Raw genomic sequence first — 14,538 nt, 5'->3', positions numbered from 1 at the left:
AAAGTTCTACACAGCACCAAACAGAAGTATAATCCACAGTGTTTGATGGACTTTTTTTTTTCCCAAACAATAACACAGCCCTGAAATTGAAAATGCTCTTGATTTTAATGCAAAGGATTTGTAAGATAGTAGTAAGGAATATTTAAATATTGGTTCCAGCAGAAGAGTATAAACATCCTTTGATTGTACTTATGTGGTTAACAATTTAGGAAAAAGCAGGAGTGTAAGAGAGCTAGTTCAATCAATACCATGGATATATGTGAGCAAGTCTATAGAGGTTTCTGGTACATCAGCTGTTTCAGACTTACACCTGCTCAGCATTTCATGTCCCGCTCTGACCTTTGTCTATGAAGTTGTGCTCAGAAAAGCACTCACCCATCACCGAAGATCACCGCATGTCTGACTCAAACAACTCCTCAACAGAAAAATCCCTAGAGTTCTGCATTTGTTTGCTTCTCTCTAACATACACCAATTTCAACTAAAAATAAAGTAGGATTTGTTAGGCAGCCTCTATCTGAGCACCACAAAGTTTAAATTAGATGTTAAGGCTTTGTGATACCGAACCATATTAGGTAGGATAGCACCTTTAAAACAAAATAAAGCTGAAAGAATGACATATGATCTACGTTCTTCAGAAAATAACACTGCAGAGCAACCATCTTTCTCTATCCTCTCCCCTGTTTCCTTTCATGCCTTAAAACCTATCCTGGCTTGCTGGCAGAAAAAGTAATTCAGCTGAATTTAGGCCTGCATGGGCTTGATCATATATCTAGCATCCAAAGCTGTCTTCTTTGGATGTTTGTCAAGTGCACAAAGAGTACTATACAGCCAAGAATAAGTAATCTTATGTTAGAGCTGCATCTCAAACAAATTCAAACTATACAACTTTTAAAAGGACAATGCTGTCACATTGAGCTTTGCACTGATTATTGGGTATCTGAAGCCTTAAAAGGTGATGATGACTGCTGAGATAGTATTGCAAAAGCAGCTGTAACCTCTCCTGCTGCTGCAGTGGAAGGGGGGAAATCAACCAGGTTACTATGGGCAGGGGCACGTTTATCTGAAATGCATGAAGTGCCAAATGGTCATTTAGCTCCCGATCAATTTTCCAATGAGACTTCAATGTTACACTTGAAAAGCCAGTAGATGGCAGCAGGATTTGTAACCTGCAAAATACTTACGAGAAAGTTGGATCTACTCAAGACAGATGTGAATTTAAAAGGACTCATTATTTCTAACATACTAAGGGCTTTTCCACTTCAGAGATTATTGTTCTTTCCTAATCTGTGATAGGTTGTGCAGAGAAGCTGGCTTTTATTTTGAGGAAGCAAGACAGTAAATAACAGAACAGGATCCAGTATAAAAGTATGCGTGCCTTTATTGGAAGTAGGTCCAGGCAACATATTCTGGGCAACTTTCTGACCCCAGCTAACGCCTGGAAGCTGGAAGCTCCATCTATGACACGATATACTAATTAGACAGAAGTACAGTTTTTCTGACATGAAGTTGTTGAAAGAACTGATGTTGGCTTAAACTTCCTTCAGCATTACGTCTCCCTCATCTGAAGTGGCTCCCCTGCTGCACCACATGACTGCTCCTCCTTCAAAATGTGTTTTTCAAATATTTGTTTGGGACAAACCTACAAACGTACAGAACACCTGCAAAATCTGCAGGGATTTCCAAAGCAGTGTTGAACCTCAGGCTTTAAAGCAATCAAAGAACAGAAAAGAAAAAAAAAACAGTCGACAACAACTCATAGCACGCTGTGGACCTTATAATTAGCTTAACCAGTAAACTTCCACTTCCCCTGAGGGGCGTCATAATGTGTATTTAATGAAATCCTCCTTTTCCCTGTATCCCTAGCTGTTTTAAATACTATAAATTATGGATGAGCTTCTGTTTATACATGCAATCTTTTAGCTGTAAAGACCACTAATACAGCACTTAAAGCACACCAGGATGCCTGCACTCCATCAGTGTTTAAATGGGACACAATATGCCAACCAGTCGCTTGCTCTCACTGGCAGTGACGTATGGGGCAGAAAGGGACTGCAGGAGCATGGAATCACACATCCATCACGTTAGGCTCCTCCTATCCCTGTACAGCCTCTGTTTGACAATGAGAAACAGATGGTGCCATTCATCTCTTTCGAAGAGATGGAGAAGTAAAATAGTCAGCCATGCTAAAAAAATATATGCTTGTAGGATAGGCAAGGGATCTTGGAGAAATCAGAGGTAAAAAAGGAAAAGACAGTATTCTTAGCTACTGCCAAACCATAATACTGCAATTAAACAATCAATAATATATTTCAGGGAGATACGAGGTGGGATGGGCTCATTACAATGGAGATTGGTAATTTCCCTCTAATCAAGCAGGTCTCATGCAGCTGGTCTGCTGGCACTGTAATGTTCCTGGCTTCCACAGTGCAAACCTACAAGGAGATAACTGAACATATGTAATGGTCATTTCAAAGCTAGTGACTTTGGATGCCCACTGGAATTTTCTGGCTGATGTGGATGAGCTCCATGTAGGTAGCTGTAATTAGAAAAAAAAACTGCTTGGCAAGTGTAACTACACTGTTATATCTGGGATCACTGCAGCTTCCCCCACACTGACAACATGCATCTGGTAATACAGTACAACGCAGTAATAAATACAGGTTTCTAATAGCCAGCGTTACAGCATGCAGCTGCCTTAAGAAATGATGGTGCTAGCTTGATTGTGCTAGCTAAGCTAAGTGTGTGATGCTCTACACAGCAGATAAACACAAATATTTGCTTTAAGACAAATCTCCAGTTCAAAACTATGGAATTCTAACTGCCTTAATGTTAGAGATCCTCACTTCCCTTCCCTCTGCATATTTATACTTCTGTGAATAATTTCTTCTTCCCTTTCATGTAATATATCTTGTTTTCTGCTTACTTCAAGGATTAAGTTGTTTCTTCGCCAAGTAACAAAGTGCTAAGCAGACAGAACTCAAGTAATCTGTATGGGGAAACAGGCATATATACACAACTCCACCCTCTGTAACAGCAAATTTAAAATGCTTTATTTTTTTCTTCCCTTAGGCTTGCTGTGGCTAATCTCCTCCTTATGACAACTATCACATACAGCTCAATGACAGCATGTGTATCGGAAAATAGAGGGTGTGCATTATTTTGGTGAACACAGTGCCATCAGTTAGGAAATAGGAAAACTTCACTTACTGCAATGAAGCTCATAAAGATTTGCTGTCACACATTTGGACAGGAGTTCTAAAATCCTCCTGGAGGGCATAAAGAATTTTTCAGGAATGTACACGTGGTCACCGGACCTACCTACCAGCTTCCCTAGAATCCAGGCTTTTGTTTTAGAAAGATGAAGCACTGTGATACTTTTGTCAGAACAGATCACTTTTTCAAATGATAAACCGAGGAGAAATTGATGCAATTTAGCCCTCCAAATCTGCTGACAGATGTGTGCTTAGGATTGTATGAAAGCAATACTGAATGGAAAGCAATCTCAGGTAAAAGAATGTTCTACTGTTGCTGCCGGATACCAGGCAGGTAGAGATACTCTGTGATTCTATTAAAACAAGTAAAAAAGAGGCACTTTGATACTTTAAAGTCAAAAACAATAATAACAATAAAGTGAACAATAACAACAAAAACAATAAAGCAATCCCAGCAAAGCAAAATGCAGAAACTGAATTTATGGAAGGGGTGAAAGTCACTGGAGCTTCTGTTTAATGCACTACAGAAGACAAACTAAAATATGATGAATTTGGAGAAAGAACCTATTAAGAGAGAGGTAAGTTCTTATAAACCACTGACCATGCCTGGAACTCCAGTACTGATGACCATAGACCTTCTGTAGCTGTTCACTGCAGCTGTTCTCATCTCAGCATGACATTTTCTCAGAAGTCTACTTGTAGAAAACTACATCCACAAAGTTTCCTATTTCTCAAACCAAATGAGAACCTCCATCTGGTGAAAATCTGAAACTCAAACTTGTTATTTCACAAAAGAATTTTAAAATGTACTGGGTTCAAGCTTAGCTCTCCAAATTCAAAACAGCAACAGGCTTCTGATGTAATAACTGAGGATTTGACAAGAGTGGGCCCATGGGCCTTGACCTTAAACTTCAGGAAGAAAACTAGGTTGTGTTAGAGACAAAATCAACTCTCCCTCTCCTGCCTCTAATGTACTACAAGCAAGTTGCCTAGGAGCTGCAAAGCATTTAAACATGCCCACTCTGATTTGCGATAGCTCAGTAAACAGCAGCAGCTTAAAGGCACTGCTCCTCTAATTTGGAAGTAGATGGGGGGGGGGGATACTCTCATCCAAATCTCAGCAGTTCTGGCCCACAGTTTTATATTCTGGAGTAAATCTATTTTCACTGGCAAACTAAGCTGGAGATAAGGCTCTGCTGTGTGGGAGCAGCGTGCAGAGCACAGCAGCAGCCTATTCAGGAGCAGCTGCTTAAACCACTGTAATAAAAAATTCACTGGAACTCATCTGTCGCTGTCTTCACTCTCCAGTTGTGAAACAACCTATACAAGCCTATGGCTTATTTTCACTTCTTTTCCCTAGCTGCTCTTCTTAAAACGTGACTAATGCAGCTTGTCAGATTTTCTCCAGCTTTATAAGCAGGAACTAAAGGCACTGTGGTGAGAAATAAGTGAGGGGAAGAGGAAATGAGGAAATACTCTTTAGCGTAAGGCTGTAAAGTTTAAAATTTTTCCTTTTTTTTTTTTTTTGCTGGTAGTGACTATTTTCCTTAAGATGGCTAAGAAACAAATGTAATTTATATAAATCTAGCATGGTATAAAAGAAGACATAACATACAGCAAAAAATACAAATAAAACCTAGGTGAACATAACAATGTTTAAGGAATAAACACTGAGGCATGGTATCCTGTTAGCATTCACATCAAGCAGCAAGACCACTTTTGTAGTGAACTTGGTTTACCCTAACACACTCACCAATGTAATACAGTGTCTGTGATGTACTTCCTTAACCCATGATGTCCTATGGAAAGCATAAACTGAGTGACATGCCTGTCAATGCACAGATTTAATGCTTGTTCTTTGCAAATCTATATGCATTTCAGGCAGGAAGCATACTCATCCAGGATTTCAATACTGCAGCTTTGTGCAGCAGAAAACACCAACGTTTTCACTTAGTCACTCACCCATAATGTGTATGACCCCCTGCGACTCCCAGGAAAGGTCAGCATGCTCTGATCCGAAACAGCAACAGATGCCAGGCCACTGCTCCTGGATGGCGGCCATTCAAAGTCAGCCTCAGCCTGCTCAGTTTTGCCTTTCTGCTTCTTTATAATCTGTAATGTTGGGGGAGTGGGATGGGAAGGCAGGATATGGAAGGAGGGGGAAAAAAAAGGTACTTTTTTGTGGAGAACATGATATTAACTCTTTCTCAAGACAAACTGCCTAGAAATAACAGTTTCCCTTTGCTTTTTTTTCCCCAGCTCATGCAAAGATGATTCTGACAAGCTGCATACAAGCTTCTCATCTAAAGTCACACTGCATACAAGCACACAAGCTTTGGCACAATAAATCATAATCAATGCCTAGAGGAACATCAGAAGTGAATTAAATAAACATGGAAAACTGTTCCTACCCTAACACTTTAAGCATCTGCAGCATCTAATGTCAGGTATTTTCTCAGAAAAGAACATTTGCAAAGACACATAAAATACTAAACATGAGGGGAATTTCAAAAGCTCCTACGACATCTAGAAACATTTCTGCTTAAAGGGATTTTAGGTGTCTAGACACTATTTTGTTCTTGCAAATCTAGACTGTCTTGAAAGAGAGAAGATCATATAAACTACCTTCCCGCTAAACTGACAGGTTATTTCCCACTGTGCTTCATTTCCATACATTTCCCAACTTCACTTTAAAATATCTACAGAGTATTATCCTATAAAAGATCTCACTAGGCAGCTTTTGACAAAAGTGGTAGCAATTCAGGCTTCACTAATATAGGCCCTAGACTATCAAAGACCTAGTAAGGAGACCTCATCTTCTAAGATTCCTATAAGGAAGATTATTTTCCATTGAGCTGCTGCTCTTGTAGCTTTTCTTGACACCCTTGTAAACATGTGTTCCTGTTCTAGTCATTCTTGTATTCTTAAATGCTGCATCCCACACACAAATGTGGTAATGAGGTTAGCTCGCATGGAGGAAGACTGACCCTCCATTGTGGCTAATTCTCTGATCACTAAAGCTCAGAATCACTTAGTTCATGTTTCTCATGCCTTGCTCCAGACTGTCCAGACAATCTCAAGGGGTATTTGTTCCCAAATAGCCCCCTATTTTTGGTGCTGTATTAGTGCAACATGCTGCTTTGCAGGCAGAATACAAAGCCTCCCAGAAAAAGACAAACAAATCAGACAATGAGTTCTCTGATTTTTTGTATCTCTCTCAGATATTCCCATTAACATATTTGTATTGCAATGATTCTATGTTTTGCAGATGCAGGGTTCAAAACAGTTGATACAGTCAAGTGCCTGTTCCTTTAGAGGGGAAAATTTTGTGCCTTTTGGCAAATATAGGTTTAAAATTTGAGCAAGTGGGGTTCTGCCCTTCCCTGTTAGTGTATCACAGACCCAAGGGATTATATCTCTCAGCTCTGAGGGTGTAGGCAATCAGTTTAGGCACTAGATTAATCTTATTTGTAAATTAATGTCTCTGTCAGATGTGTACTTTCTACATTGATGTCATCCTCTTTTCTACTGGAGCCCAGGCTTAAAATTTCATGTTTTGGCTATTAAATAAGCTAAGGTATAAAATGCTTGCCATACCTTCTGCACAATGGTTGTGGCAAGCTCTTCTATGAGGTCCTCCTTGTGTTCTTGCAAGTAACAAGCCTCATTCTGTTTGTCCTGCATGAAAATAAAAATCTGTAGTTGCCAGTAAATACCGTAGACTTCCCACAGAAATTGTACAGATCAGAAAATGGGCAATATGCCCTACAGACACTGTGGGGAGAGACTGCAGATACTTACATCACACATCACCTTCTGAAATGCAATGCGCATCTTGAATTCAAGTCCGTAAGAATCATACCCAGCTCCATGCGTTATACATGAGTCACTACTCTTTTTTATGGTTTCTTTTACACTACTTCTTTTAGTACCACTACCCCAATTAAAAGAAACATAACTGTTTTGTTCAAATTAACAAAATGTACTAGAAAACGTTACCAGGCTGTCACTGTAGGTCTCTGCCTTAGAAATAGCTTCTTCCACTGCTTCCTCAGCAACACGTAAGGCCACAGCAAGGGTATCCATCATGCTGTGTCCTAGGTGAAGAATAAATTGAAATCATCATGTTCATTATTTATGTTTTGCATGACAGAATGCAAAACTCAGACCCATGTTCCAGACAGATCTTCAAATCTTATTTTGTTCATGACTAAATTTATTTCCTCAACTCATAATCATGCTCAGCAAAATAGAAACACCTTAAGAGAGAGAGCGATTTTTTATCAACTTCTGCGTAACTTCTAATATTAAATACCATAAAACACGGTATTTCTATGCTGCTTATCTTAGATCCCAGTAACTAAGGAGGAAATCATAGGAGGAAAAACCATAAGCTTCCTATAAGCACTAAGAGGATATAGAAAAAAAAAGAGAGAGAAAAAAAGCCATGAACATAGGAATAGAAGTAGGAAAAGAAGTAGCAAAATGCTGAACATTAAGAAAATCATGCCACAATAAGCATGTAATATCTTGAATACTGAAGCATAAAATCTCAACGTGTCACATTTGAACACAAAGAATTCTTAAATGTTCTAGCTAAAAGATGGCTGAATCTGCTGAATCTGACTTCTCAGCACTCTGGGCTATTTGTCCAGTAATTCAAAGTGTAAGTACTGTGTTTTAATCAAACAACTCTTTAGCAGTGTACCTTCTGTCTGCCTGTAGAATGTAGAATCACTGCCACAAATGCTTCCATCATTTTCAAAGCTTCCTTCAAAAAAACCTCCTTCTGCTCAAAAAAGACAGTACCACACATTAGTATAAGAAATACCATTCACAGCAGAGGCATTGTTAGATTAGGATATTCTCTTGAGGTACAGTAGCACCACACACAAAGAGGGATAACTGGAAAATTCCTCTTACCTTTTTATTTAAAACATGATTGCAGCAACTTTTGCACAAAACATGACTTTTTTTTAATGAAAGTCCTCAAAAATTATTTGTACAGTAAAAGAGAGGAAGAAGCTACTAGAATATAAAACTTACATGCTGAAAGTTAAGCACTCAGAATTTGCTTTTAATATGACATCTGGGGTTGAAATAGATTCTACTTTAAAGGGCAATGCTGTATAAATAAGAGAAAACCTAGATATGCGTGCTAGTATTTATCATCAAAGACTTTACAGCAAAAGTCACAAGAAACACTTGGAATTTTCACTCGGGTCTAAAGAGTCCATTTGCCATCCCATACCATTCAGAAAAAGTGAATATGAAGACTGTACAAAAGCTACAGTTGCTGTAGAGATTTGAATAAATTACATTAGGAAAATTTTTTGTCCAGTAACACTGATGAGATTTCAAACATTCCTCTAGTTGAGCTTTAATTAGTTCACTAAAATTACCAGCACGACACAAAACACCACTTAGAATATATTTCACATCTCCCAACTATTTTTATGGCACGATGTGCTGTAACACCATTGTTAAGGACGGACTGTGTATCTTTAAATAAAGGTTGCTATCAATTCTTCACCAGCATATTTTAAATCTTTACAAACATCATTATAAAAATAGAATGTGACCAAATTGAGATCCTTATGATAGCAAAACCTTAAGAACAAACTGAGTTTTGGTCCACTTAGATATACAGAATGTATCCCATGCTAACCAAATTTTGCTTCAGATGCCACAGGAATGTTTTCAGACCTAAATGCTGAATGCAGAATTCTTCTCTTGCTCATTGACTACTCAAAACTGAGAGAAAAGTTTGGACATGGACTCGAATACAAACTGCAATTTACTTTACAGACGGAAGATCGTGATTCTGTTTTGAGCAGAAGTACCATAATTATCAGTGGCATAACTAAGATTAAACACTCTTTGAGTTTTTAAATTGGCTGTCTAGGCACTTTGCCTCTATGTTCTCTCCACTATGGTATTTCTGAAAAGATACATTACAAACTCTTTTAGAAACAAATCTCAGAATTTTCATTGTTTCAGTTCATTTCTTAAATCAGGTAAGGTAAAAAAATAAAAAATAAAAATGAACACAGCTGCTCTTACCTATTCCATCAGGACAAACTCCACTCTCCAGTCTATGCTTCTTGTATAAATTCTTCAGAACTTTGGCACTTCCAAAACACTTGAAGCGGCTCTTCACATTATTATAGTACCAATCTAGAGACTGTGTCCTTAAGAGCCTAAAACAAAAAATAAACAATATATTTGCAATTATTCTACAACAAACAAACCTAGTCCGTTTACTATTTTCTTACATAAAGAGGGATTGTTTTGGAGTCAGGGCATAAAGCTATTAATTCCTAAATAATTCTTCACAGCCTGTACCTTGCATGTATCTGATATACAGAGGCAAAAAGTAAACAGTTAACTAGTGAGCAAATACCTACTTGTAATTTACTCAAGCTTTGATTTTGGTTTTGCTGCTATTAGAACAGTTCTTCTCTGTTACATTATAATTCCAACACTACAGCCTTCTGCAAGAAGCCTTGGAACAGTACAGGAAGGTTGTAAAAATAGCCTTTTTTTCCAGAGAGTTACAGATAATACAAGAAAATTAGTCCATTAGCACACAACACATTTTTTCCTAAAACTGCATCACTGCTCCTATTTGGGGAAAACACCGAAGCTGGCAGAGTCCACTAAACTCGGAGAACCTCAAAGAGAATGAGTAAAGAGCAGTATGAGGACAACATTTTTGTCTGTGTACTCACAACTACACTTTGGAGTTACTTCCAACAATAAGCATCACTGACATCAATAATCCATCCTGCTGGATTTGTCCCCAGAGCTCACAGACTTTCAGAAAACCATGAGAAAAGCTCGGTATTCTTTCCAGCTGGCGGAGGGCTCTTGGTTCACCTCTTTTCCTTCAGAACATCTGTGCCATACTGCCACGCAACACAACCACAGATTTCTATGGGAAAAACCACAGTAGACCCATACGTTTCCTACAGATGAGCTGCATCCTAAGGTCCCCCTATAAACTAAGGCTGACTTGCCCAAAGGCACGTAGGAAGGAGAAGTACGTTTGAGCCAGAGAACATTAATTTACTCTGTGTGCTCACTTTCCTGTTTGAATCCATTTGTTCCTTTGTATATTACCACACTACTTTGTTTTTAGTTAATTTACTGAACTTAGGAGTGCAGGTAGCAAGGTATTTTGATATGACATGAAACCATCTGGTATAAAACAGTATTTACTATAGGCTGCAAAGGTAATTTCACTTTTACAGTAATTACTAACATGGAGGTCTTAAAAGACTCATGGAGCTCATTACATAATTAAGCAGAGATTATTCACAACACAAAGATTTTAGAAAACAAAAGGAGTATCTGATTCATGTAAAGCAGAACATCATGATCTTGTCTACTCTGTCACCACTGGAAAGTATCTAATAGCAAATACCATCAGTGGGAAATTAAAAATGATGAAGCATGCTGTATTCAAGCTGTGAAGTCTTATATATTACGTGCTCAAATTATGGTAACAATTGAAGAAAAAGCACAAATGGAACAGAAGCATGTTTTTTCCATATGCAATTAGATGCAGGAGAGATGTTTACAGATAATGTAAAAACATTAGACCTTTACTACCTATTTGCACAGTAATATCCCAGGGGGATATATCAGCTCCACTGGTCACATTTCTACAAATACCACAAGCATCTGACAAGGAGAAATCTTATTTCATTTTTTCTGAAAGATGTCCTTACAAACTGAGCAGTGACAGCTTACAGATCTGATAAAGCACAAGTGTCTGGTGGCTGAGCAGGAGCAATGGGAAGCATGTTCAGGTCTGCCATTGACACAGAGGACTTCTGAATTCCTACAACAGTGCCACCAAGGAATCAGTGACAATACCTGATCAGGTCTGGAGCAGGGCTTGTCAGCCAGCACAACAATGGCCCTGTGAGTGAAGACCACTCTCTCTCTGAAACCCATGGTTCTTTGGTGCTTTGAGATCCTACCTTCTCTGCAGGTACAAACTGTTTGCCTTCATGGAAGCTGTACCATAAGAGAGCATGAGATTTCATCCACAGCATGGAGTCACAATCATTATAACGGACGAAACTGAGTCTGCACAACTGGGTTGGAAGAGGCTTGGCAGAAGGTATTTGCCAGGAAGTATGTTCTTTTACCCCATGTTTTTGCCCACGTTACTATCTTTTTCTGGCTCTGATCAATACTGCTTTCATAATAACAGATTTATTTACTTATTTACAATGATAACATTTTCAGTACATGAACTTTTGGAGAGCAATGATGGACCGCAGGCAATGAAAGAACAGGTGCTGCTCTCTGCACCAGCTAACCTGGTAGAAACACAAGGGTTGGGATTTTTTTGTAAAACTTCTAATTTCTGTGCTAGTAACGCTTTGGGAATAATCTAATCATCTCATTGGGAATAATCTAATCATCTCACTATGTGCTGAAAAGCTACCAACAACTCCAAATGTATGCTTCAGTCCTGCATATATTTTATTGGAGATTACAATGACTCTTCTAAAGCTTTTCAGCCTCTTAACTTTCAAATAAGTCTCCACGTGCCTGATGATTCCTCCTGGGGAGAAAGGATTTGGAGAAGAGAGCAATTCTCTTTATAGATACTAAAATAAAGGGCCCATTCAAAGGATAAATAGCATTTTCTCCTTATTTCAAAATTCTTTAATGCTGACCTATATTTTAAAGCTGCATTCTGCAAAGGCAGTTTCATGAGGCCAGAATAATGAAAGACTATGCCACTGCTAGCATTAAATTGTAAAAATGAAATGCTTCTCTTATTATCTCTAATAAAGTGTACATAAGTTCTCTCCATAAAATGAAAGTTCACACTTCAAGGATACCAGTAGTGTTTTATTTATCTTTATTTCTATGCCATAAAGACTATTAAATCCAACTGCTGCGTCTATTTCTAAGTAGCCCTAAATGCTAAGGATGTTATTTATATTATATAATATTGCCATGGTGCTGAGATATATTTTGACATGCTTTTGACACAGGGGAATACTGTGATTTTAAAATTCTGCCTCACTAGAAAGTGTAAAGCTAAGAAGACTCCTTTGCTTTTATAACAGAAAAACTTGAATAAGCATTGTAATTCCCAGCCCTTTTTTATTTGGATCTCGTGCAAAATCTTTACAAACAGGAATATTCCACGCTGTTTCTTACTTCCACCACCCAGCCACTCCATTTTTAGGCCTCTCATGAGGAAAAGTGGTACACCAGCTGAGCTGGGGAGTGGGGGCATGAACCATCTCACTCATTACTAGTGATGGTCACAGGAAAATTATGTGAAAAACTCCACTCAGGATGCAAGTATTCCAGAAAGTAAACAGACTCAACACAGAGAAGGTTGTTTAGTAACTGATCTACTCCTTCAAGTTTTAATTCTAAAAATCAAACTTACTTCTAGGTTAAAGAAGACAATTCCACCTTCTTTTCCTTTTCGATGCACCATTACTGTAGAACGTAAGCTTAGAAAACCCTGTAGGTAATGTGCTGGTTTTGAAATGAATACTGATTATCCTTCCAGTGCTCAGTTCCCTGAAAACCAGGCTTAAACTAAGAAATTGAAAATGTTCCTAAAGCTCCAAACGTTAACTTCTAAATGTCAAACTTTGGCCAAGCTCACATCACTCCAGAGATGGGTTTTATATTAGTATCTATTCACTGGATGTGAAAGGCAGCTTTGTTCATACCTCAAGTACAATACCTGCTAAACACTGGACCTCAGATGCTGCTCTTAAGTCACTTCTTTGCCAAGCTTGAAGTTCAAATCTCGTTTCTTGTCTTCTTAATGGCATTCTGGAGGAACATGTCCCACTAGACTGGATGCCCAAAGCCCCTTTCATCCAGGCCTGGAGTACTTCAAGGGATGAGGCATCCACAGCTTCTCTGGGCAACCTGTTCCAGTGTCTCAGCACCCTCACAGTGAATAATTTCTTCCTTATATCCAGCCTAAATCTACTCTTTTTGTAGTTTTAAACTACTGCCCCTTGTCACTACAGGTAAAAAGTATTTCCTTGTCTTTTCTCAAAAGCAGTAACATTTCCCTCGAGCTCTCTTTCCTAGGCTGAACAACTCCAACTCTATCTGTTGTCAAAGCAGAGATGTTTCAGATGGGGCACTGATGTCTGTGCTGAGACAGATGGCTGCATCCAGGTGACACTGCAATACACAAAAGCACTGCACCCTGACCCACACAGGTATGCCACAGGAATGATTAAAGCAGTGCAAGACAAACACTATGGAAAAAGGCCAGTAAAATTCAAACAACAGCAAAGAAGAGACATCTGAAATCAAAGCATCTATCCAAAACCAAAAACTGCCCGACCCAGAGAGAATTTCACATGTCATAGGTGGAACAGGACAACTGCCTGTGTTCCAGGCAGTGCAGTCCTCACTGTCCTGTGCCAACAGCAGTGAATTCAGGACACTTTTTGTACTGCAATCCACGGAACGTTAATTCGGAGATCAACCTATAGATTTGTTCTATGCAAAGCATTTCTTGAATATGTGTGTTCTTCCATTTGCTGCAAGTCTACTGCCCTATCTTTGGCTTTTAAATTCCCATATGGTGCAACACGTAAGCAATAATAGTTTAAGGTACAGTGGAAGGAAAGGATTTTCTATTTTTCCAAGATATAGCTGTATGTAAATCCCTCAAATCTGTTTACTATCTCCTTTATCTTTGAAATCACCATTCAAGGAGTTATAAGAGGGAAGAATACAGAGTAAGTTTTATACAGAAAACCTAGATATACTTTCTGAAAGGAATAAGAACCAATCCTTGTAACAAGTTCAACTAACCTTGATTATTGACAGAAGTACTAAAGCTTTGGTCTCCTGGGCTCTTTAAACCAATACTATGTGACTTTCCAGAAGGAAACACTAAAGCTTGCTCACTGCAGAATGTGCTTTGTGATGACCAAATCCACAGCTACATGCCTTTCCTCATTTCAGTGTCTACTTCCTATTTCATTGGATGCCCCATACATGTGCTGGCAGGAGATGCTGCCACAAAACTGTGTAATGCTAGCACGCAAAACTGGCAAAAAGCATAAGTAAAACTATATGTGCAATAGAATAGCTTAGAAAACCCTGTAGGTAATATGCTGGTTTTGAAATGAAATGGAAGTTCACACAGAATCAAATTTCTCTCTGCTTGGCAACATTTCAAAACAAAACAAAACAAAAAAATTCTTACCTCACAATACAGAATCCACTAAAAAATTCTTTCTCCAGTTCAAAGACATTTCTCTGTGCCATAGATTGATGACCCAAGTTCTTAATGTTGGTTCAATC

The 14,538-nt window shown here is 38.5% G+C and overlaps 1 protein-coding gene across 2 annotated transcripts in view; it reads right to left on the bottom strand.

Annotated features, from left to right (window-relative positions):
* MYRIP (myosin VIIA and Rab interacting protein) overlaps positions 1–14,538 on the bottom strand; it is a 188,382-nt gene that overhangs the window by 37,672 nt on the left and 136,172 nt on the right. For both annotated transcript variants that reach the window (XM_065753347.1, XM_065753348.1), the window contains 5 exons: positions 9,277–9,413; positions 7,922–8,002; positions 7,213–7,310; positions 6,811–6,891; positions 5,176–5,325 (listed from right to left, as the gene is read on the bottom strand). In XM_065753347.1, coding sequence (XP_065609419.1) covers positions 5,176–5,325; positions 6,811–6,891; positions 7,213–7,310; positions 7,922–8,002; positions 9,277–9,413 — 547 coding nt within the window. The remainder of the gene's footprint in view (positions 1–5,175; positions 5,326–6,810; positions 6,892–7,212; positions 7,311–7,921; positions 8,003–9,276; positions 9,414–14,538) is intronic.

This window comes from Cyrtonyx montezumae, unplaced genomic scaffold (assembly GCF_038088225.1).
Source record: "Cyrtonyx montezumae isolate F1298 unplaced genomic scaffold, pur_monq_1.0 scaffold_8, whole genome shotgun sequence".
In the NCBI taxonomy this organism is placed as follows: Eukaryota; Metazoa; Chordata; class Aves; order Galliformes; family Odontophoridae; genus Cyrtonyx; species Cyrtonyx montezumae.
This window is presented reverse-complemented; position numbering and strand designations above follow the sequence as displayed.